The sequence below is a fragment of the Hemibagrus wyckioides genome, linkage group LG06 (assembly GCF_019097595.1).
Source record: "Hemibagrus wyckioides isolate EC202008001 linkage group LG06, SWU_Hwy_1.0, whole genome shotgun sequence".
Classification (NCBI taxonomy): Eukaryota; Metazoa; Chordata; class Actinopteri; order Siluriformes; family Bagridae; genus Hemibagrus; species Hemibagrus wyckioides.
In genome coordinates this window covers 28,836,396-28,861,339 of record NC_080715.1, presented here as the reverse complement: position 1 = coordinate 28,861,339, position 24,944 = coordinate 28,836,396, and the positions used below count along the sequence as shown (strand labels likewise).

Here is a 24,944-nt window from a genome sequence, read left to right as displayed (position 1 = left end):
TCGCTGTGCGAGTCTGAACAAAGTCGGTATTTAAAAAAAAAATCTACAGGATAAAAACTCAGTGTCCTCAGTTAAATCAAGTAAATGATTTTAAATGGAATTCGAAGTCGGGCGTTATTCGACAGAGCAGTTACGTAGTGTTTAGACCCGTCGCTATGGAGACACAGTAGACAATTTTCTGTTTTCTCACCCGATATCGGACCAAGTGCCACTAAATTTCACCAGACATTGAAGCTAGTTCACTGAAAGGGAACATGGCACGTGAAAGATACCTTCGGTTCTGGATATGGGATGCTTTTTTTCCCTGCAGACTTCTGCTAGGTGAGCTGTGAATTCACAAACGTCAGGAACAGAAAGTTTTTGTTTGGTAAATGTAAGCAGAAAGCAGATGAGGATCTTCCTTCTCCTCATCACTTCAGGAGGAATTCATTCAAGTTGCCTGCAGCCTTCACTAATTCATCCACCAATATTAAAAGTCCAGTCTTGAGGATTTCAGTTCTAATGAATAAAAACACAAGCATGAGTGATTAAAAAAAGAAAGAAGATTTGAGTTATGTGTTAGAATTGTAACGAATCAGCATTTTAGGAAGGACAACACGTGTTTCTTTACATATATGATCATTTTAAATGATAAAATATAAATCCAGGATAGTCTGGGGATCGATTCTGAGCTCTGGTTATCATTTGAACCAGGGTTTCACATCACATCATTCAAAATCTCTGCAGTTTCCACTAGGTTTCTGTCCCAAAAAACAACCCAAGGATCAATCTCAGGATGAAAATCTTTCTATTATTTCTATTCCGTCTTCCTCCTGCATGTTCGCCATGCCTCTCCGTGGTTGTGATTATGTAATTACACCTGTAAGCTCTTTTGTCTGTACTCGCGCTGTACAGACAATTCGTCTGACTCCACCAGACGAAACACAGCGAGATCTATCAGTGCAGGACCATTTCATTCTTCTCTGCAGAGGATCGGTCTTGTTGAGGTCGTGAGACTCAGAAGCCCGGGTGTTAATAGGCTGCTATTTGTCTTAGTCAGAGACCTGCAATCCCTTATCAATTATGCAAAAATCCCCACCGCAAGCGCAAATCTGTGCGGGCTTCAAAACACTGGGTTAAAATTAGCCAAACGAACGAACATTCCATTAACTTAATGAGTTTTATGATGTAATAATAAGTTTTAACCTTATAATCGCATGACACCTTGATATGTTGGATATGTTGTGTCCTCCCTTACAAATTTTCGCCTTAACAATTGAAATTTCGCATAGGAAGCATTTTCCACATGAATGAACCGAACCAAACCGAATGCCAGCTAAGTTGCGGGTACGTCCAGGAGCCATTCAAATCTTGTCACTGGAAAGCCAAGCGAAGTGAGTTTACAGATTTTACGAATGTTTTTTCAGTCAGTGAAAGCTGTTTCGAAAGATTCAACCCACGATACCAACATTGCCTTCAGCATGCGTTTAAAAGCTAGGCAATTTTTACGGGCGTTTTTTTGTTGACACATTGGTGGTCTGTTCTATTTTTAGCTCAAGCTTGGTGGCACGACTTCCTGTGAGGACCCTTGACATGGAATGTTTGGCTTGGGTCAGTTCATACAGTTTACATACGCTTGGTATTGGTATTGGTAATATTGATCATGTTTTCGAGTGGCTGGAACGGATTATCTGCATTTACATTATTTCTAATGGGAAAATTCGTTTTGCAAAACAAATTTTCACCTTAAGAACTCACCGTATCCGTATGCCGAGGTTCCACTGTATCTGTGACATTTAACAATGAATTTCAGATTTATTGTTGAGTCAGGTGTGTAAATAATTGTGTTATAGTAACAACGAATTGTGAAACGTTCATAAGAAGAAAGATGCAGCGTAACCTAGAAGTCAGGCTCACGCAATGCACGACCTCCATTATTAAGCTCTGCATGTCACTGATCCACGTCGTGCTAGCGGTCATGACTTGAACCGCTGATCAGATTAGAGGAGTTTATAGAATCCTATCCTATTGTGCAGGGAAAGGAATTGAGGAAATCTGAAATGAACGAGGAGCAAAATCTTGATATGTGGGGAAGATGAAACAGTGTGGATGTTCGCCGAGGCCATGCTGCTTTTGAGCTTCGAAACTAGAACACTCGGAGTATTTGTTCTGCAAGTTTGAGATATTCTTCTCCTAGGTAAACAGGCTAAGAATATTCCAGCAGTGGCAGCAGCAGCGTTAAAATGTCAAATGTATTATTTTGCACGGCGTGTTTGAGAAACGCCAATAAAGACACGGCTGGCTTTTTCTTTAAGTAAGAACTCTCTGAAATCAAGTTTGTTTGCCCAAACTCTTTCTCAATCAGTCTTCTCTCTCTCTCTCTCTTTCTCTCTCTCTCTCGCTCTCTCTCTCTTTCTCCCCCGTCTGGAAGATGTATGTGTGAGTGTTAAATTATACCCTGTGTGTTGCCAAGCTGGAAATAGAAAGGCAATAATTATCCCAAGCATCCTCATGTAAATCATGTGAAATCAGGGGATTCAAATGAGGTGAGCTTTCTTGGAAAAGAAAGCGAGATAAACAGAGAGGGGGGAAAAAAAGGAAAGAGGGAGGAGTGAGTGAGAAAAAGGGGAAGAGTGGAACAAAAGGGAAGAGGTGGAGAAGCGTCGGATGCCTTAAAACGCCGTCATTAAAATTTGACCACCACGTCACAGGAACGTGGAGACTGACTGTGTGTGTGTGTGTGTGCATGTAGAAGTTGGATACCTGCTTGCTTTAGCTGCTGCTTTAGAGAGCATGGCATGTGTGAGCATTTCTTCTCATGATCTATCTGAAATATTTCGACTGTTATGTAATTGAGGAAGTGAAAGGAGCTTATTTTATTTATTTCATTTTTTCGTGCATATAATTTTATTTCTTTCTTTATTTATTTTTCTCTCCTAACACGGCTTGCCTCTCACCCTTGCCAAGCTGGCTGATTCCAGTGATGAGGTAACCACCAGCAATATCCTCTCTCAGCTGCCTCTTCCTCTTTCTTCCTGGTTTGGTTTGTCTGTTTTCTGGCCCACCGGCTTTCTCTCTCTCCATGCCAACTGAGAGGGGGAAAAAAAGAAAGAAAGAAAGAATGACACTGATTTATTGAAGTTCTACAGATAATTAGTTATCAGTCCTCTAATGAACAAGCTGCAGAGGTGTAGGATGTCAGTAATCGTTGCTCAGTGAGTCAGAGCAAAGTGCTGCGTGTTCACAGTTGGCTTTTGAACTGTTTCCTTTCATTTCTCAACCTTTTATAAGCTCTGTCTCGCACTAATCAGTTATTTCTTTGCCCAACCGTCTATTCATCTCCTCACCGGTGCCGTCTAATAACAAGGGTTTTCTCTCGGACGTTGAGGTCAGTGTCGTCAGCTCCCTCCTCACATCTATCTCCCCTCCTTTCTTCCTTTAGTCCAGGGCTATTAGGACAAAAGCGCTGTTTGTCGTTTGACTCCTCGGTCTTTCTGTCACACTTCTCCAAGCTTGGCCTTTTTCATAGGAAGTAGATGGCCGCATTTCTCTCGGCATCCTTTAGACACCGTCTTTCTGCGCAGTGTTTCCTTACCAGCTCCCCCTCCTTCATTATCTTGTGACATCTTGTGGATGTGATAAGACACTTGCTAATTTGCAATCAGCCAGCTAATTAGTGAGATTTGTTCCTTCACTGAAAAAAAGGAAAAGAAATAAAGTATTTGCTAGTTTCCTCTAGTTCTAAAAAAAAAAAAACTCTCCAGGTCATGTGAGATTTTTTTTTTTTTTTTTTTTATGTAACTTTGACACTCAGGCAAGTTTGACTAATTAAAGTTTACTCTGATGTCAGGTTTCTTAAAAGAAATCACAACAATTGCTGTTGCATAACTAAGAATAATGTCTTTCCGTCCACACAGGCCACCCTGTTGGCGCCGTTAGAGGATGAAGCAGGCCGAGTGGGCGGGCCTGATGAGCGCAAGCCAGCAGGAGGCGGAGTTCCAGATTTCCCACCCCCGGCTGGACGGGAGATCCTACTGCGTACGTGCGTACCACGGCCGGCACCGTACTCCAAATCCCTGCCCCAGCGCCTCTTCTGCGTCCTCATGAGAGAAGATTTCCGGCTAGCTGGAGCATTCTCATCTGACACCTCGTTCTTCTGAGGAGAACCGCGTGAAGAATTGAGCAGAACGTTAAATAGGCAGGGGTTTGTTTGTTTTTGTTTTTTTTAGACCGTATGGGTTTTTTTGTTTGTTTGTTTGTTTTTTTTTTTAAAGCAAGGGGTTAAGAAACGATCCCATCATAGTTCTTGCAGAACTACCGAAGTTGTCAAGGAGTTAAAAACATTCAAAATCTTTATTGGTGGTGCTGCTTCTTGTTTCTCGATCAGTTTCCTTTGGGTAACTCCACCCTTGAATGCCATTATCACCTCTGAGCGATGTTAAAAACCCGTTCGGTTGGAGTGATAAACACGCCAGCCTGTCAGTTTCCCCTTCACATATTTGCAGCATTCACTTTTTTTCAATTATGTTCAAGATATCAAGGCAGTGATGAGGGGGAAAAATATTTTTCTGTTCAAAATATATATATATGTATACCTTCTAGATGGGCGTGTCATGTTCAGACTGAAGTAAGAAGGTAAGGCATTATACAGAAAAGCCAAAGTGGAGATTTACAACTACCTTGTACATTTATGTCTATCAGTGTTCACAGAAATAACCAGGATGTTATGGAGTAACTAGAAGAATAACTACCCTCTATTTTTGGTTGCTGTTGTTAAGCGTAGCCTTGTAAACTGATTAAACATCTAACATCTCCATGAATCATTCTTTTTTTTTCCTCGATGTTCATCTCTCTCTATGTGCTGTTTTTCCTGGACCAATCACATTCTGCACTTTGTGTGTTATGACACAGTAAACAGTCAAAGTATAAGACAACGGCAACAACCCTGTATAGTAGCCTTACAAAAGACAAGAGGTTGTGTAGTTGTAACTGATATTCAATTGTCAAATCGCACAGCACAACATTTTCTCAGCTAATCTTTAGGAATATGAGCGAAACTAGCCGAAGGGGCTGAAGTTAAACGTCGAGTCCACGTGTCGGGTCTTAAATGTAAGACATCTTTAGTTTAACGCTGTTCTTCAGAACTAAATAAAAATATTTTAATGTCCCAAATCAGCTTGGAATCAGTTTATTTCTAATAATCTCTTTATGGACCTCTGTGTTGTCTTCAGTCATCATGTGTATCTGTGGAACTGTATAAACACACACACACACACACACAGTACATACTCACACATAGTGTACATACATATAATCATGTACATACATACACACATACATACAGTACAGACACACACTGTACATACATACACTCGTGCACACATACAGTATATACAAATATACATATAGACATGCATACACACACTTACAGATCTACATACACATACACACGTACAGTATATACTCACACACATACAGACTTAAATACAGACATACAGTACATACATAGACACAGTACACACGTAAAAACATACACACACACATACAGACTTGCATACAGTATACAGTACACATGCACACACAGTACATAGACACAGTAAAAACACATACATACATATGTGCATACACAAAGTACATACACACATACAGTACAAATACACAGTACATACATAAGCACATACATGCACACAAATACAGTACATATACACAGTACATACTCTCATAAAGTACATAAACACAGTACACACACACACGTTTTATATTAAGACCTTTGTAATTGACTTGAGCCGTGTGGTATTGTAGAGAACGGTGAAGTGACACATCACTGAATACTTGGTGAGTTTGTCTGCTTTTCACTCCTAAAGCTGAGAAAGATGATAAATAATTCTCTAAATGTCAAGAATGATGACACCCTCCGACACCCTGCTCCTGCATTCTGACAAAAAGACACTCAGCACCTGAATTGGACACCATGCAACTTTCTTCTTCAGCACTTCTCTCTCTCTCTCTCTCTCTCTCTCTCTCTCTCTCTCTCTCTCTCTTTTCTGCCTCCTCGTTTTTTTTTTTTTTTATTCTGCTACAATTGTGAACGCGAGACAGCTTGAGATATCATTGGCTTGGCACAATGAGATCAGTGCCGTGGGAGAGCGGTTCACAGCTTGAATCGGTGGCTGCTGGCTGGTCCCGTAGCGTTTCCCTAAACAGAGATATGGCTGTGAAACGCTTTAACACTCCGAGCGCCGCTTATCACTCACCCGCTCCTGTTGCCATGGCAGCGCTCAGCACTTCTCTCTCCACCCCTTCTCGGTTTCCAACCTTTTGACTTTTTTTTTTTTTTGTCTTCTTCCGATTTCATACTGGCACACACACACACACACACACACAAGCGAGAAGTTGCTAAGAGAGAACGGAGCGGTGTGGGTGGCGTTGCATACACACGCCCACCGATGGCTCCGAGACGATGGACAGATTTTTCACAAGAGGCCTTGTTATTTTCAATTCCCTTTTCCGTGTGCCGACTGCTGTCCAAAATCAAACACGCAAGCAATGTGGAGCGCAATATTGCGGAATGAAGAAATGCAGCGATATGAAATAACAAGAAAAAGGTTTCCGAACTTTTTTTTCTTTTTACTTTGTTCTACTTTGAAAGCCTCCCCCCCCTTAGTGCTGCTTCCAAGCCAAACAAGTTACTACAATAACTTTTTTGTGGGGGGGTGGGGGGTATATATAGGTTTGCAAATAAGTGCCAAAGTTTTGCTCCACTTTCTAAAGGGACGGCTCTTCAGACTGCTCTGCTTTTGTCCCCCAACCCACACACACACCCCCTGCCCCCCCCCCCCCCCACACACACACACACACCTCGAAAAAAGCCAGATAGGCTTGTCATAAATCAAATCTGACTCAGTTCTGCTGAAATAAGTTCATGGAGGAAGACAGATGCGGGCCGGATAACGGCAGATTACACGCTTGCTGGCGCTTGTCGCTCTGTAGTGATTGAGCGCTGCGGTAACTGTCAGCCTCGCGGCTTTAACTCGGACAAATCTATCCGACTCGTCGTTCTGTGGTCAGAGTCACAGGTGGATATTAGACCAGAGACGCCGTGTTCGTCTCACACAAACTACGACTCCTTCCGTACTTAGGGGCTTTAGGTCAAAGTGAATGAAATAATAATGAAGCCTATAAACTGGGAGGGGGGGCACTGCTGTCTGATGCATTTTTACACACACACACACACACACACGTTTTCTATATTTATGAAATCATTTATGTTGAGAATTTTTTTTACAGTCAATCCAGCTCTCTCCCTGCCTTGATTCGTCAGCCTTGCTGTACCGATCTATTTTATTAGTAATTCCATGAATAATCATCTATTTTTAGCATCGATCTCGCATTTTCCGGCACTTTCCTGAGAAACGTAGGCGTATAGATCCACCTCCACGGGCCAAGTGACATATCAGCTCATTATGATCATAACACCAGCCTGCATGGATTTTCACCTGAGCAACCTTAAATGAGGTAAGTATTGGGTCAGCCTTGACCTCCGCTAATAAAGGGCTAACTTTCAGTAAAGTTCTTTTTCGAGCTAAATGTAGCCCGAGTGCTTGAAAAGCATGACTCCCACATGAAATAAGATTGCACAAGGTCCTGAAACTGCCAAGCTTTCAGAAAAGTACTCGGGGTTTTTAAGCAAAGTTGTGGACGTCCTAACTTGGAAGAGTGCCTCGATCGTCTTTAGGCAGCAGAGCTCCTGACCTGTGTGCGTCAAGCAAAGTTGTTGTTTTTTTTTTTCTGCACGGCAACAAATTGCATAATTTTAGACCTAATTTGGTGATGGCGAATCTACACGAGGTGCACGCTGCCGGTTTTGACTCTTAAATGGCTTGGCTCCTGCCTAATGCTCTCTGTGAAAGGCAGACGCACAGATTAGTGTCAGGATTAAATGATTCCTGAATGGAGCCAGATAGGACTGTGTGGGTGGCGCACGCTCCCTCTGGTTAGCGACGCTATGGATTTCGCAGCACTACACCTCAGGGGCATTGTGAGAAGCAAACTTTCACCATTATATAAGCAATGCATGGTGTGGGGGAGCGATTATACAACCAATCTCATCCAGGAAACATGGACAAAAGGCCTGTGCTCGCTAAATACACCGCTCTATGTGATTTTCATGTTTGCCAATATTTCTCTGCTGATCTTTTTAAGATGTTGAAAATGGATTTTCTGAGCTTCAGGGAACAGTTAGAGCTGAGTTAAGAGCACTGACGCTTTGATTAATTGATGGTTGGGAGCTAATGGGTTCTTGCTTGTCTTTTGGAATAAGTAGACAATCGCTGAAATGAAAGGACACCTTGCTTTTTCCTTTTTTTTTTAATTTTCTGAGTCATTTTTAACATTTTTTTTTTCTATTTTAAGAATTCACACACATCAACTGACCTGACACTTTAATAGAAACCTGGGCCCATCAACTAATCATGTAGCATTAGTGCAAGAGAGTATCATGAAGATCCAGAGCGAGATCTTTGTATGTAAGAATGATGGGGGAAATCTGCTCTCAGTCTCTGACTTGAATGCCGGCATCAGATGAGCTGGATTGTGTATTTCAGGAGCTCCCGGTTACTCAAAATGACTGTAGAGAGGACATGATTTATAATCACACTCTCTGATGTCACACAAATGAGGATGAGGTTCCCTTCTGAGCCTGGTTCCTCTCAAGGTTTCTTCCTCATATCGACTCAGGGAGTTTTTCCTCGCCACAGTCACCTCAGTTTTGCTCATTAGGGGGGAAAAAAGCTTCTCTGAGACAATGTCCATTGTTAAAAGCAAAATCCGAATAGAATATTGTTGATCTTTTGGCTGTTCCCTGCTTGTGTGAGGGGTCGCCACAGCAGACTAACTGGTCCACACAACAACTTGGCCACGGTTTTACACCGGATGCCCTTGCTGACACAACCCTCACATTTTTAGCTGGGTTTGGGATCAGCACTGCATCCAGTGCCTGGGAATCAAAACCCAGGCCTTTTGCATGGTAGGTGAGAAACCTACCACTGAGCCACCAATGCCCATCTGAATAACATTAAATATATTTTAGAAACTGCTGATCTCCTGGGACTTTCACACACAATAGTGTGTTTACACAGATTAGTGCGAAAAACAAAAAACATCCAGGAAGTGGATGAAGCAGAAGATTCAGAAATGAATGTCCAGACTGGTTTGATCTACAGTCAGTCCGACAAACTCTGTGTAACCTTAATGAACAGAAAAGCATCTCACAACACACGACTGATGGCAAAGTTATTAGTCCCTTTATTAGCAGAGGTCAAGGCTTACTCAATACTTGCCTCATTTAGGTTGCTCAGGTCAAACTCCAGGCCTGGTGTTATGATCATAAGAGCAGACATTTATCTCTGTATACAACTGAGCAATTAAGGGTTAAAGGCTTTGCTCAGGGGCCCAGCGGTGGCAGTGTCAGCTTAGTGGACCTCACAAACCTTTTAATCAGTAGTCCAACACCTTAACCACTATGATATCACTTCCTCTTTTTAGGCAGATGGGCAACGACAGCAGAAAACCACATCAGATTCCAATCTGCTCAGCCACAAATCTGAGGCTACCGTCAGCCTGCAGTGAACCAACTTTAGAAATAATTCAAAGACTGCTTAAGATATTAAGCTAAACCTCCTGTCCAGAGACTGACCATTTCAATATAGATGCAGGGTTAGAAAAAGGTCCAGCTGCCAGCTCTTGGGACAATATTAAAGATATGTATGGTGCAAAGATCTGTTTACGATCGCCATAAATATTACAAGTGAAGCAAAAGTGCTGCCATGTCTGGAGTATACAGAGTGTACACAGCCACAGGGTGAGTGCTCGGTAATCCCAGAGTGGGTCATGCGGGCATAAACGTTGACATTTCAAAGAGCGTGTCCAACCCAGTGGACCAATTCACCTCTTTAGACACAGACGCCCTTGAGAGGGGTGAAATCGATCCTTATTCCAGCGCACAGAGCTAGTAATTGGTTGGCACTTTGCCGAAGAAGGGTTGAGGGACACGGCGGACCATAAAGTGGCCGTGAGTGGGAGTGACAATTGCACAAGTACACAATAATGCACACTTCCAACCTCACCCCCATCAAGACAGAACAGGTTGGATGAGCAGGATCCCGCACTGCATGCTTCTTAGTCATGATCTGTACAAACAGTGTTTATTATTTTGCTGTTTGCCCCAAAGATATCAGGAGCTGCTAGCCATTGATTTCTGGGAGTGTTTCTCCTGCAGGCGCTGCAGCAAAATGGCAAACAGTAGCACAGAAGGAGTCATAATCACTGCGAGGGGAAAAATCAATCCGGGTTATACTGGACCCCAGGATCCGGTCTCTCTCCAAACAGCTCCGGTCACTGGCTTAGCCCATGAAATTCTCTCTCTCTCTCTCTCTCTCTCTCTCTCTCTCTCTCTCACACACACATACACACTTTCACTTTCTTTCTCACACTTTTTTTCAAACTCTTTCTTTCTTTCTTTCTTTCTTTCTTTCTTTCTTTCTTTCTTTCTTTCTTTCTTTCTTTCTTTCTTTCTTTCTTTCTTTGACACTCTCACTCTTTTACCCTCTATCTCTTATTTACTCTGTTTCTCTCACTTATTTACTTTTTCTCTCACTTTTCTCACATGCTTCTCTCTCTTTCTCTCTCTCTCTCTCTCTCTCTCTCTCTCTCTCACACACACACACACAGTCTTTCTTTCTTTCTTTCTTTCTTTCTTTCTTTCTTTCTTTCTCTCTCTCTCTCTGTCTCTCTCTCTCTCTCACACACACACACACACACACACACACACACACCCTCTTTAAACTGTGTTCCTTTAAGAATCTTACACATTTGCCTTGCTGTCACACACTGAACACTGCTTCAACACTCCTCATTGGTTGTCTCGGTATTGTCGCCAGTTTTCTTCAGGGAATATGTTCTACGCTGTTCCAAATCGTTTATCTTTCCCCAACACAAAGCGGCAGATCATTGGAGAAGAGAGAGGCTGTGGTGATGTTTCTTTGCCCCATCTGTCTGTTTCTGTTTGCCAGCTTTCCAGCTCCGTGCTCTTTTTCCTAGCCTTGTTCTTCTTGGGTATTGTAAATGTTTCAGCACTAAAGCATTTTGTACCTCGCATGAAATGTCAGCTATATCAACTCTTTGATTCATGTGCCGCTTCTCTCTAACGTCTCGGCAGCAATCTAATACCCTGGACCGCAGATGGATTTCAATTTTTTTCAATACTGCTTCATTTCTTTTTTTCCCCATAACAACTTGTTTGCTGGTTATGTTTTATATTTCAGTTTGAGGTCCTGTTTTCAGGATTTTATCCCTGCCTGCACATCATCTGGTTCTTCTGGCACAGTTTGTATCTCTATTTACCATCAAACAGCGCTCCCAAAACATTTGTAATCATGGATTCTTGGACCTTCAGTGTCTCTGTCCATCGGTCACTAAGTCTTGGTCTTTCTCAGAATGGCTCTTCGAGTGAGCTCCATGGTTTATTTCATTAACATCTGGAAATTACAACCCACCCTTATCAGGTATCAGGGGATGTTTGTGTAACACTGATTCAGCTCTTCCTGCTCATATCTTTGGCTTTATTGTAATCCTTGTGTTTTTTTTATGAAACTAACATCCACAACACACAATATGACTCTTCTTGAATTTTTCTCTAACCTTTCGACATCAACATGCCTTCATTATAACAAAACTGCTAAATGAAGATTCAAAGGAAGCAGTAGATACACTTACTTGTATAGCTTCCATTTTTCATTCTCCTTCTACTGCGTGAGCATCAACACTGCAACCCAACTCTACTCCCGAACTTATTATTATTATTTTTTAGATTTAAACAATATCTAAAAGTTAATATTTAATTGTTTTCCAGCAGCTACTCCTAGCTTTTGTTTAGAGTAGATCTGTTTTCCAGAGCATGCTGGTGAGATCCTATTGACCTGATCCAGGTTTCTCAGAAGCTCCTGTTTCACTTAGACCTCTAATCCCCAGGATAACATCCACCTGTCATTTACACTTTGTCTCTTTACCAATTAAACAATGTCTGAACCACTTAAAGCCTGCATTTAGATATACAAAGGATGAAATAAATATTCTACACAACAAATTCATCTGAAATTGAGAAATCCTAGTGCTACATCTCAGGACAGTGGAACACCCTCAGCTCACAGTGCTGTATGCCCTCTTCCACATACATGAGCTCACAGATATTCACACGATTGGTTAGTTGCTGTGAAAGCGGGGGATTTGAGCATGACTTCATTTTGCTTCCATGGTCATGCTCCTGGTCATGAATGGCTGTTGTCTACTGTGGATGAATGCTTTTCTCTAATAATTTTCATTGAACAGATCCATAAATCAGATTTCTAATTTCAATGTTAGTCATGAAAACAACCTCAGTGGCACATCTATTTATTTATTTTATTTTTTTTATTATTTAATTTCATTTCATGTATTATTTTTTATGTATTTTAAATTATTTAATTAAATGTAATTAATTTTAATTAATTTTAGTTTAATTTAATTTGTTCTAATATGTTGTTGCTTCTGTAGATAATGGATTTTAAAATTGTTGATCTTTTCTGGAGCTGTTTATTTAGTATATATTTGTAAGGAGTCTCCAGTGTCAGTATTTAATTTTCAACATATTTGGGAAGAGCATATTGAGAGTGGAATTATGTATGCTATTATTCTTTCTTTCTTTCTTTCTTTCTTTCTTTCTTTCTTTCTTTCTTTCTTTCTTTCCTTCTTTCTTTCTTTCTTCTTTAGTATATTTTTGTAAGGAGTCTCCGGTGTCAGTATTTAATTTTCAACACCTTCATGATTAAAGGAGGGCACATTTTCTCACCGTTTGTCTTCCAAAGAGTGAAACATACTACACTGTACATGTAGCTATAAACAGTATTCTTTAATTAATCATCAAATGAAACACTTTATTAGGAACCTGCAGGTATTGAAAAACACTAATCGTCGACACGGTAACAGCTGTGTGCTTCACAGCGGCCCAGATCACACCACCCCACCCCAGAGTTGATTATTTTCCTATAACATCCATGTCGTATTTTCTTTGAAATTAAATCAGACCCTGATGTGATCTTTTGTGGCAGCAGAGGCTTGGAAGAGCAAACAGAAGACGCTTGCTGTTTGTCCCTCTCAGCCTCTATAGTATATTAGAGTTCAATATTGAACTGTCCATCGAGAGATGAGAACCCTTCGTCAAATACCTCTATATTGAAGATCATTTCAGACTGGTTATTGCAGTATAGCTACTCTTATATTTGGGAAGAGCATATTGAGAGAGGAATTATGTATGTTATTATTCCGAGCCTGTGTCTGTCAAGAGAAAGTTCATTTCTTGGTAGCCTCGGTGATCTTCTGATACACTGTGTGTTACTCAAACTGCTTTTGTTGTCATGCTTTGTTCACTTTTTTGGCACTTGTCTATCTGGTCTTGATGTGAGGATGCACGAGAGATATGATTTTTTTCTAAGACATGGACTTGTACTACATCAAACAGGAACTGTCTTGAAGCTGAATGTCCGTGGCTAATGTCACATCTTTATTCTTTGCATTGATGGTCTGCTCCACTGACAGACTGTCTGTCTATCTATCTATCTATCTATCTATCTATCTATCTATCTATCTATCTATCTATCTATCTATCTATCTATCTATCAAAATCAAACAGGAACTGTCTTGAAGCTGAATGTTTGTGGCTAATGTGACATCTGTACTCTTTGCATTGATGGTTTGTTGAATGTTTTTAAGAAGTGTCTCATCTTCAAAACTATACCTATATTATCATTTAGATAAAGTGTCGCTTCAGCAGTTAAAAGAACTGGATCTGTTTGCTTCAGCATGTCATCAAAACTTCTTCAGATTGTTTTCTTAAAGCTTTCCAGGGACATTATTGATACAGCACTGTTGTGTAATGTGTGTGTGATGGAAGAAACATTATGGCAGGGTAGTTTTTGGATAGAAGAAGGTGCAGCTAAAAAGGGGGGGATGTGGTAGCTTAGTGGTTAAGGCGTTAGAGTTCTGCTCAGAAGGTTGTGAGAACAAATCCCTGGTCCACCAAGCTGCCACTGCTGGCCCTTTAGTCCTCAATTGCTCAGTTGTATGAAAGAATAAGATATAATGTAAGTTGCTCTGGATAAGGGCATCTGCCAAATGCTAGAAATATAAAGAAGATGAGCATCAAAGTAGATAACTGCTTGTGTGTTTTTTCATAAGCAACCTCATGAATGAAAGAAGCTTATTCTTCAAAGAGCATGGAGAATTTGAGTGCTGGGAGGATGAAGAAAGACCAGAAATGTCTTTGTTTTGGTACAGGATATCTTGCTGGGATCAGGGAAGGGAGCGAACAAAAAGTTTGCTCCATCCTGATTCATGATCTTTCTGAGGCTCTGCTCACAGGATTGGTCCCTTGATGGAAATAATCACTTATTAATTGTCCTGTTAGTGTGCATTTTAGTCTTTATAGGGTTTTAGTGTAGATGTGATGCCAAATAACAAGAAAAGTATATGCAGTATATTATGTAAGTGCAGCTCTAACATGCAAATTAAAGCAAAGAATTCAGTGGTTTTGTTTAAACGTCCTGTTGTTGGGATTAAAACTAATTTTTGCCACTGAGCGCCAGTTCTGGGAGGGCAACATCTAGATGATGAGAGAGGCCAGAAGATCAATTCCTGACAGGAATAGTACAGAAAAGCATCCCAGAATGCATCAGAACCTGAGGTGGATGAGCTACAACAGCTGAAGACCACATCAGGTTCCTCTCACTCTCTCTCACACTCTCACTCTTTTACTCTCTCTCTTTCTCTTATTCACTTTCTTTCACTTCTCTCTCTTATTCTCACTCTTATTCTCTATCTTTCTTTCTCTTATTCACTCTGCTTCTCTTACTTTTCTCACATGCTTTCTCTCTCTCTCTTTCTTTTTTTCTCTCTTTCTCTATGTTAAGACCACATCAGTTTCCTCTCCTTTTAGCCAAGAACATGGATCTGAGGCTATCATGTGCACAGACTCAGTCAAACTGGACAGCTGATTGGATATTGGATAATTACATGGAGGTTCCTAATAAAGTGGCCAGTAAATGAGAACCTTCCAGTTGTAAAGCTCATGATAAGCTCTGTATTCAATCCTTTTTTCTTAGCTAGCTATCACAAAGATTCTTCCTCACGGTCAAATAACATAATTAACCCACTCGCCCTATTCACCGCTGACATTTCTTTCTCTAAATGTCTTCTTCAGGATGTTCCTGCATGCTCAACTGATTGGTGGACAAAATTAAAGAAAAGCTAAAATCCTAGATATTACTCTCTCATTTTTAATATTCACTTTATTTATCAATGGAGATTGGATTCACAGAGTGGACCTTTCAAGAAGAAATAAGGCAGTAATCATTCACTGGGGAATTTTTGTCAGAGCACTGCTCAGTGTAGGCTAAGAAAAAAGTAAAAAAAAATCTACTTTTTTATTATTTTTTTATTTTAGATCAATGAATAGAGTGTGAGTTGCTATCTACGTTAATTTTTGATTAGACTGATTTAAAAAAATAATTCACAGGGGATTTTTTTTGTCAGAGATTGTCAAAAAAATTCCACTTTTTAAAATAAATAAATTAATTAATTTATATTGTAATGTATTTATTTTTTTAGATCCTTAAATAGAATGTTAAGGGTGAGTTGCTACCTACTTTAATTTTTTATTAGACTGATAAAAAATATCATTAACATTAAAATTTATTTATTTATTTTTATTTTTGCAAAAAAGATAAAAAAAAATATCATTCACAAATAATTAAAAAAAAAAATCATTCACAGGGGATTTTGTTGTCAGCGATTGCCAAAGATATTCCACTTTTTAAAATTTATTTATTTATTTGTTTGTTTGTTTATTCATTATTTTTTGCAAAAAAAGATGAAAAATATCATTCACAAATGATTAAAAAAATCATTCACAGGGGATTTTTTTGTCAGCGATTGTCAAAGAAATTCCACTTTTTATTTATTTATTTATTTATTTATTTATTTATTTATTTATTTATTTATTTATAGGTTTTTTTGTATTTTTTTTTTTTTTAGATCATTAAATAGAGTGTTAAGTGAGTTGCCACCTAGTTTAATTTTTGATTCAGCTGCTAAAATTTCCAAAAATTGATTTATTGATTTACTGACAGTCTGACCATCATATCATGTTTTCGGTTGAGAATTTTTAATATTTGCCAATTCCATCATGAAAAAACCCCTCTCAAGCATACTTTCAATTCCCTGCTCATTAGCAACATTATCTGTCACCCGTATGCTGTCTATTTGCTAAACACAGAAGGACATAAAGATGAGGCTGATGGTATGTTCTACTAAGAGGAAGGGATGGTGTGTTCTACTCTAAAAATATGGATTACGATGAACTGACAACCCAAGTGTACGTATTCCAGATTCTAGTCATGATCTTTCTGAGGCTCTGCTCACGGGATTGGTCCCTCGATGGAAATAATCACTTATTAATTGTCCTGTTACAAGAAAAGTATATGCAGTATATTATGTAAAATGCAACTCTAACATGCAAAGTAAAGCAAAGAATTCAGTGGTTTTGTTTAAACGTCCTGTTGTTGGGAATAAAACTAATTTTTGCCACTGAGCGCCAGTTCTGGGAGGGCAACATCTAGATGATGAGAGAGGTCAGAAGATCAGTTCCTGACAGGAGTAGTACAGAAAAGCATCTCAGAATGCATCAGAACCTGCAGAGGTGGATAAACTACAACTCCTTTCAGCCAAGAACATTTTCTGTATAACCCAGAAAAATGAATGATCAGCTAAGGTCCCTAATAAAGTGGGCAGTAAATTTCCAGTTGTAAAGTTGAAGAATAATTCCTTTTATAGCACAAGAGTTTCTGTTTACAGGGGATGGATAAAATAACAGAAGCATGTAACAATATATTAAATTCAATTTATTTGTATAGCTCTATGCACAATGCATATTGTCTCAAAGAAGCTTTACAGAAGTATAGAAACATAGAATATAAATTATAAAAAGTTACTCTTTATCCCTAACATTTGTCCCTAATGAGCAAGCCTGAGGTGACGGTAACAAGGAAAAGCTCCCTGAGATGAAAATATTTTTTTCATGATGTATAAGAGATAAGAAACACCGATCAGATATAACATTATGTCCACTGACAGGTGACGTGAGTAACATTGATTATCTCCTCATCATGGCATCTGTTAGTGGGTGGGATATATTAGGCAGCAAGTGAACATTTTGTCCTCAAAGTTGATGTGTTAGAAGCAGGAAAAATGGACAAGCGTAAGGATTTGATCAGAGCATCTCCAAAACTACAGCTCTTGTGGGGTGTTCCCGGTCTGCTGTGGTCAGTATCTATCAAAAGTGATCCAAGGAAGGAACAGTGGTGAACTAGTGACAGGGTCATGGGTGGCCAAGGCTCATTGATGCACATGGGAAGTGAAGACTGGCCCGTGTGATTCAATCCAACAGACGAGCTACTGTTGATCAAATTGCTGAATAAATTAATGCTGGTTCTGATAGAAGTTGTCAGAATACACAGTACATGATGGGTCAGGGCTGTTTTGGCAGCAAAAAGGGGAACCGACACAATATTAGGAGGGTGGTCATAATGTTATGCCTGATCTGTGTGTATTCATATTGAGTGTGTAATAAAAAAAGTCATTTTTCCATCAGATTAGTACTTCTTTCTTTCTTTCTTTCTTTCTTTCTTTCTTTCTTTCTTTCTTTCTTTCTTTCTTTCTTTCTTTCTTTCTTTCTTTCTCTGTTTTCTTTTCTTACTCTCAGTATGTCTTAAAAGACTCTTAAATTTATGTCCTAAGTCCAAAAAGCACCCCAACTTGTAATATTCCCAAAGTCTTCTATCCGGAAGTTTCTTCCATGGCAGAAAACTGAGATGAAACTCATGGAACTTAGTCATGGAAGTAAATCTCCTTCTGGAAGTCTTCCCCACATCAACGCTTCTATATTTTAACTCATTCGATAACAGAGCATTTCTTTCTTATTACTAGCCTTTTGGAGCTGTTTCTATAGAAGCATTCACATCAATAAAAACTTTAGTTCACTTTTATTTTGCTGTATAAGTATATTATATATATTTAAAATGTTTTGTTTAACCCTTAATGAGCCAGCCAGAGGTGATGGTGGTGAGGGATAAACTTGCTGAGACGAAACCTTGAAAGGAATCAAACAGGATCTCGTCCTTATCTTGGAGACGCTGGATTATAAATAATTTCCCTTCTAAGACTATATGCTATAAAGTCAAGTGTAACCTTCTGAGCAACTTATGCTCATGATTATAATTTCCTTCCTGCTGAACTATCCTGGAATTAAATCATAGTCTTAATCTTCTGCTCTTTCATATTAAAGAATTCAACAGCGCTGAGATCAAAGCATTATTTATATAATAGATTGTTTAACAATCTAAGTGCATGCTGTTTACGTGGTTGCTAAGCCTGGTTCTCATTCTCGAGAGTCACTGTTGGAGTAAAATAGTGCGCCTAGTGGAACACTCGCTGTTGTAAAGAACCTTGTTTGCGAAGTTCCATCCTCCACCTACAAGTACGCAAGCAACCTTCTCCCACAGAAAGCATGGCAAAACCATACTGCTCTCTCTCTCTCTCTCTCTCTCTCTCTCGCTCTTGAATCCCATCCACTGTTTCCTCAATCCATCCTCCCACCATTCCGTCCTTTTTCTGCTTAGCCCAGGAGGATTACGCCATTCTTCAGAGGACTATATCATAGTGAGTAGGCAGCTGAGAGCAACAGCGAGCCCCTTAATGACACACTAACACCCACACATGAGCAAACCCAATTTTACTCTGACAAAAATAACAGCCGTTCTACGTTCCATTGCATATAAATTGCCGGTCGATGCTGTCCGCTGCCTCGCTGACCCTCACGCTTCGATTTTTTTTCCCTTCTCTCTTCTCCCTACAGCTGAAGTCATTTGAAGGAGATTAAGTGAGCCTTTCTTTTTTTGAATACTGTCAGACCCACCGGATCGATGGAAATGACAACTGGTGAAATGAACGAGTGAGCTACACGCTGATACTTCCTCTTTTTTTTCCTCTCTCGTAATCCCATTAAGAATGTGAATGACTCTCCTTTGAAAAGATCCCATGCCAGAGGAGAGGAAGGGGAACATGTCGAATGCCTATGGGATTAGCATAATCCGACGGCGTCTCTTGTGCTTCCTCTTTTGGTGGAAGCTTCGTCGGAGGGCAATGCTCCATCTCTTGTGGTGTAGCTGATAAGGGCACTATCTCGGATTGGGTGATTTGTCTTTATTCGTTGCCATCAGTGCTGTCTCTCTTAAAATTTTCGATGTCTCACAAGCATTTGAATCATAACCGTTTGTCTCAAGCAGATTTCAGCCCAAAGGCAGATTAAACAATTTTCGGCGTAGATTTTGACAATTAAACTATTAAAGGCTCTTGGAGACACCTCAGTGAAATAAATCAAAGGAAGTTCGTACATTAGGCCAACGTGTGCTGAAACATTTTTTTTTTCCATTCTTGTGCATGTAATACGTTTCGTCCTTGTGTTTTTCCCTTCTCGAACCAAGAAGTTCAGGAGAAAGTTGAAGCCTACTCAAGAAGCTGAAATCTTCCCCGTTCCCTGCGAGAGAGAAAGAAGGTGAAAATAGACAAAAACAGGAAGGAGAAAGGACAAGAATGTGCTGTGACGCCTAGCTTTTTCTGGCACTTTTTTTTTTATTTTGGAGACAGATATTGTCAGTGTCTCAGCTGCTGTAGAAACTTTTGGGCGTGGGAGATGCATGGCATCAGCAGAACGAAGCGCACTGGCTGTCACGGCAGACATGAGCTGAGCTGTGCCAAACGAAGGCACTGCTGTTCATTAATGCGCTGTTCAGAAGCTCTGAGCCATGGCAGATCACGCCTTCATGTCTCCCCATATGTCCGTCTCTTCTGGTCATTAAGTCTAACCTCTGTGTCAGGAATGTCCATAGGCAGCAGTGACTTTGCTCTGCTTCGTACCTGCTGTGAAACACGAGGACACGTCTGACACGGTGGGAATATAATGAAATTTCTCAAGGGGAGGAATAAAAAAATAAATAAAAAATGCAAAGACTCGGGTCACATAAGGGTAGCGCCTCAGAGTTTCTGTTCCTCAACATTGCAGATTAGTCGTCTATGCCGACTAATAACGAGCTTGGTGTCGGGGATTCTTTGCCTTGCTGAGTAGAACATGTAAAAAAGCACCTGGATGGATAGATTTCTTCATTACTTTTACTCTAGTTTTCTGTGTCGTTTTAAGTGAACATGTGCTAAGGCACAGTATTTATCTATCAGAGCAAGTTAAATAGTCTGGAAGTTATCAGCATTGGGAGCAGATAATGAAAGGGTTGTAGTCTGAGCATTAAGTTGTCGTGTTTTTTCTGCTACGGATTGCCACGATTTTCTCATTAGCTGCCTCTGAAATGCCGCAGTTTGCATACGTTTAGCAGGACATTTCGTAAGATGATGTGCATCTGTATAACCCAGATGTCTAAAGCCTGTTGAAAAATGAAGTGTTTTTGCACTTCTTGCACAGATTGACGTATGTAGCAGAAAGGAACCGAGCCGTTTCCTGGTACTCGTTCAATTTAATGAAAATTTTATCACATTTTAAAGGATAGCACTACATGGATATAGAAAAAAATCTAGTGGATATTTTGGATTGTTGGTAATTTATCACTGGAAATTTATTCCATCTGAGCGACAAATATTTGTGCATATATTTATATTTAATATTTGTGCAGCATTTGAGATGCTTAAGAATAAGAGCTGAGCTGGATTTTGATTTAATGGTTGTAGTTTTTCTTATGCATTCTCAAAATGTAGAACTCAGAATATGAAACTTGTAATTCCGAACTTGGAACTCAGAATTCGGAATTCCGACCTCGGACCTCAGAATTTAGAACACGGAACATGTACTGTTCATCTCGGAATTCAGAATTTGGATTTCCAAACTCAGAACTTAGAAATTTGAAGTAAGTAACTAGGACGTAAGAATTTAGAACTCTGAACACGGACCATTGAATTCTGAACTTGGAACTTAGAATCCCAAACTTAGAACTCAGAATTCGGAATTCTGAAAACAGAACTTGGAAATCTGAACTAGGAAGTAAGAATTTAGAACTCAGAACACGGACCATGGAATTCTGAACTTGGAGCTTAGAATTCCTAATCAGAATTTCGAAAATCCCACCAAAAATAAATTCAACTCTCATGTCCTAGGGATGTTTCACTAGATCAGCATCCGGGTGTGTTCTATAACTGCTGTGTTTTCTTTTCTGAAACCACCATACATGCTGGCTGCCGTGTATTTAAGAAGCGTGTCAGTTTCCTGCTGTCTTTTTCCTTTTACACCATGGCATTTTTTAAAAAAATAACTTTTTTCCACCCACTAAGATGTCACAATGCAATTGTACATCTTGAGTGTTCTTGAGGTAAACTAACGAGTTCCTCGTTAAGATGTTCTTGTCTAATTAAATACTGACACAGCAGGTGCTTTTCTTGGGTTAGTCTTGCATTACTTTTTTGTGACAAATGTTTTGTTTGTTAAAGAAAAAAAAAAGATGATATTGATGCAAGGAAAGATAGAAATAAAGCTGAGTTATTAAAACACAGGAGCTCATTAGCAGGCAGTTTGTGCATGAGGAACATCTGAGGCACTCTGACATTCAGGGCAGGTATCTGGCATTTTGCCTCAGCTGTGAACTCCAACCAGGATTTGGTGGTGTTTTATTATTTTTTTCCCCCAGATGCACAGTGGGAAATGTTTTTTTTTTATCGTCTATCACCGAGATGATGGAACATTCTTCCTATGCAAAGCGTGTTCACCTCTGCTCCAGTTGAATACGTACTAAATGGAGCTGTAACCACACCCCGTCCTGAATATCAATGAGACCAAGGAGCTTGTCGTCGACTTTCTGAGCCTCAGAAGGAGTCACATGTGGGTCAGCAAAGTATTAGCTGCTTTAGACTGATACTAGAACAATGAAATCAAGAGGGAAAAAAGTGCACTTCCTGAGGCTTCCCAGGAGGTGAATCAGCGGTTAATACACACACACACACACAATGTTCATGTGTACTTCTGGGGAACATCACGGCTCGAAGTGCTAAGATTTACCTATGTCAAGAAATATCAGACATTGATTTCAGGACTGTGTTTCTGCTTCTTTATTGATCAGACATATATAATGCATCGATTGTATGCTGTAGAAAATTAGCCTGGAAAATATCCTAACAAAGACTAAAACAATTCACACGATTCAAACTTTAGACTCTTTTTCAACCCATATCTAAAGAAGCATTGATGGAGATTTTCAATTTCAACTGAGTGTAACATTCAACATTTTAGAATTAAATGAAAAAATATTTACGTGATCTGTTCAAACCCGAAGCAGCAGTGAAACCAAAGAAAATCTTTGTGTTAGAATGTAACCAAATCCATGGACGCTACAAAAAAAGGCTTGTTATTTACTTCATTTAATTTTATACATCAGTTCCATGTGATTCAGTTGAATGACATTAATACAATTCGTTTTCTTTTTAAATAAAAGCAAACCCTTGAGCTGAGAACCAAACCCACGATGCTGTTTTTTTTTTTTTTTTTTGTAACAGTCACATGACCGTTACACTATTCCTTCATACAGGGTTTAATCATCTAAAATGAACACTATATTTATACTGCAGCTCCAATCAACACCAACACCGACATCCTCCTGAGATTTCACACTCTGTTTATTTTAATACTACATGAATTGATCATGCTCGCTCTGATTAAATTGTTTAAATTAAATTCAGTATAAGCATCGGAATCAGGTTTTGTTTGGTTATGAAACTATATTTCATGCGATATTTTTAACATACAGTACATTCACATTTACATACATTTACATTTCTGGCATTTGGCAGATGTTCTTATCCAGAGCGATGTACAAATGTGCTTTAAGTCTCTATCAATGAATATATTAACACTGGTTCAATAGTTTACAGACTTAGGATACCATTAGCCTAAAATTGAGGGTTTTCTTGTTTTTTTTTAACATATAACAATATATAAAAACAGGAAAAAATAAGAGCTAGTTTAAGTGCTTCAGGAAAAGGTAGGTCTTCAGACGTCGTTTGAAGACAGTAAGTGACTCGGCTGTATGGACATCTAGGGGAAGTTCATTTCACCATCTCAGTGCCAGAACAGAGAAGAGTCTTGATGTATATCTACCTCTTACCCTGAGAGATGGTGGGACCAGTGGAGCTGTGCTAGTGGACCTGAGGGAGTGAGGTGCAGTGTGAGGAGTAATGAGAGCTTTGAGGTCAGATGGTGCTGGTCCATTCTTGGCTTTGTAGGCAAGCATCAGTGTTTTGAATCTGATGCAGCTACCAGAAGCCAGTGGAGGGAATGCAGCAGTGGGGTGGTGTGGGAGAACTTAGGCAGGTTGAAAACAGGTCATGTAGCTGCATTTTGGACCATTTGCACTGGACGAATTGCATTTAGAGGAAGACCTGCCAGTAAAGAGTAGCAGTAGTCTAGTCTCAAATGACCAAAGACTGAACAAGCACTTGAGTAACCTGTGTGGATAGGAATGGTCGAATCCTTCTGATGTTGTACAGAGCGTGTTTCATTAGCAACATGGGAGGAAAAGGACAATTGATTGTCCAAGGTTGCAAGCAGTGGCCGAATTGGAGATCATTGAGTTGTTCAGAGACAATGCAAGATCTTAGGCTAGGGATGAATCACCTGGGATGACCAGCAGTTTTGTTTTTCTGGGATTGAGTTTCAGCTGATGAGCTGTCTTCCAAGATGAAATGTCCACCAGACACGCTGAGATCCGAGCAGAAGCCGTGGTATCTGAGGGAGGGAGGGAAGGAGAAGATAAGTTGGGTGTCATCAGCATAGCAGTGGTATGAAAAGCCATGTGAGGATATAATTTTGCCAAGAGAGTGGGTGTTGTGGGAGAAAAAGAGAGGGCCCAAGTACTGAGTCTTGTGGGACACCAGTAGAGAGTCTGCGTGGAGCAGATGTCAATCCCTTCCATGTTACCTGATATGAGCGACCATCCAGGTATGAAGCAAACCAATCCCATGCTGTTCCACAAATTCCAAGACTCCTGAGGGTGGACAAGAGAGTCTTGTGGTTAACTCTGTCAAATGCTGCAGAAAGGTCGAGGACGATGAGGACCGATGACAGCTTGGCTGATCTAGCAGCATGTAGTTTCTCAGAGACTGCCAAGAGGGAAGTCTCTGTTTAATGTGGTGCTTTGAAGTCAGACTGGTTGGGATCATGGAGGTTATTCTGCAAGAGATAGTCAGACAGCTGATTATAAACAATTCATTCAAGAATTTTTGAAAGAAAGGAGAGAAGTGATACCATTGATGACTGTGGTGATGAAGGATGTGATGTCTGGAGCATAGTGGAAGGGATTGGATCCAGGTGGCAGGTGGTAGGATTGCATGTTTGACGGTGGGGATGGTCTTCTTGGAGTCATAGGCAGCATTCCTCCTCCTCCAAACACAGCGAGTTGAGTTGATGCCAAAGAGCTGGATTTTGGTCTCATTTGACCACATGACCTCTGAATCATTCAGATGTTCACTGGCAAACTTCAGATGAGCCTGTACATGTGCTTTCTTTAGCAGGGGGACCTTGCAGGTGCTACTGTATTTCAGTCTTTCACAGAGTAGTGTGTTACCAATTGTTTTCTTGGTGACTATGGTCCCAGCTGCCTTGAGATCATTGATAAAATCCTCCAGTGTAATTCTGGGCTGATTCCTCGCCGTTCTCATGATCATTGAAACTCCATGAGGTGAGATCTTGCATGGAGCCACAGACCGAGGAAGATTGACAGTCCTTTTGTGTTTCTTCCATTTGGGAATAATCACACCAACTGTTGTCACCT

General features: G+C 40.0%; 1 protein-coding gene and 1 long non-coding RNA gene across 3 annotated transcripts in view; one reads left to right on the top strand and one right to left on the bottom strand.

The window, feature by feature from the left end:
- The window catches only part of rab3gap1 (RAB3 GTPase activating protein subunit 1), an 87,112-nt gene extending 81,967 nt beyond the window's left edge, over nt 1–5,145 (top strand). Inside the window, exons 24-25 of one of the 2 annotated variants that reach the window (XM_058390813.1) lie at nt 2,947–2,967; nt 3,897–5,145. In XM_058390813.1, coding sequence (XP_058246796.1) covers nt 2,947–2,967; nt 3,897–4,139 — 264 coding nt within the window. In that variant the 3' untranslated portion in view covers nt 4,140–5,145. The remainder of the gene's footprint in view (nt 1–2,946; nt 2,968–3,896) is intronic. The other variant, XM_058390814.1, reaches the window with a different exon arrangement.
- Nucleotides 35–6,340, bottom strand: LOC131353756 (uncharacterized). Its single transcript, XR_009204661.1, has 3 exons — nt 6,234–6,340; nt 2,937–3,068; nt 35–498 (listed from the first exon to the last, which is right to left on the bottom strand). It is a non-coding gene; the product is annotated as an uncharacterized LOC131353756 (long non-coding RNA).
- Nucleotides 6,341–24,944: the final 18,604 nt, after the last annotated feature.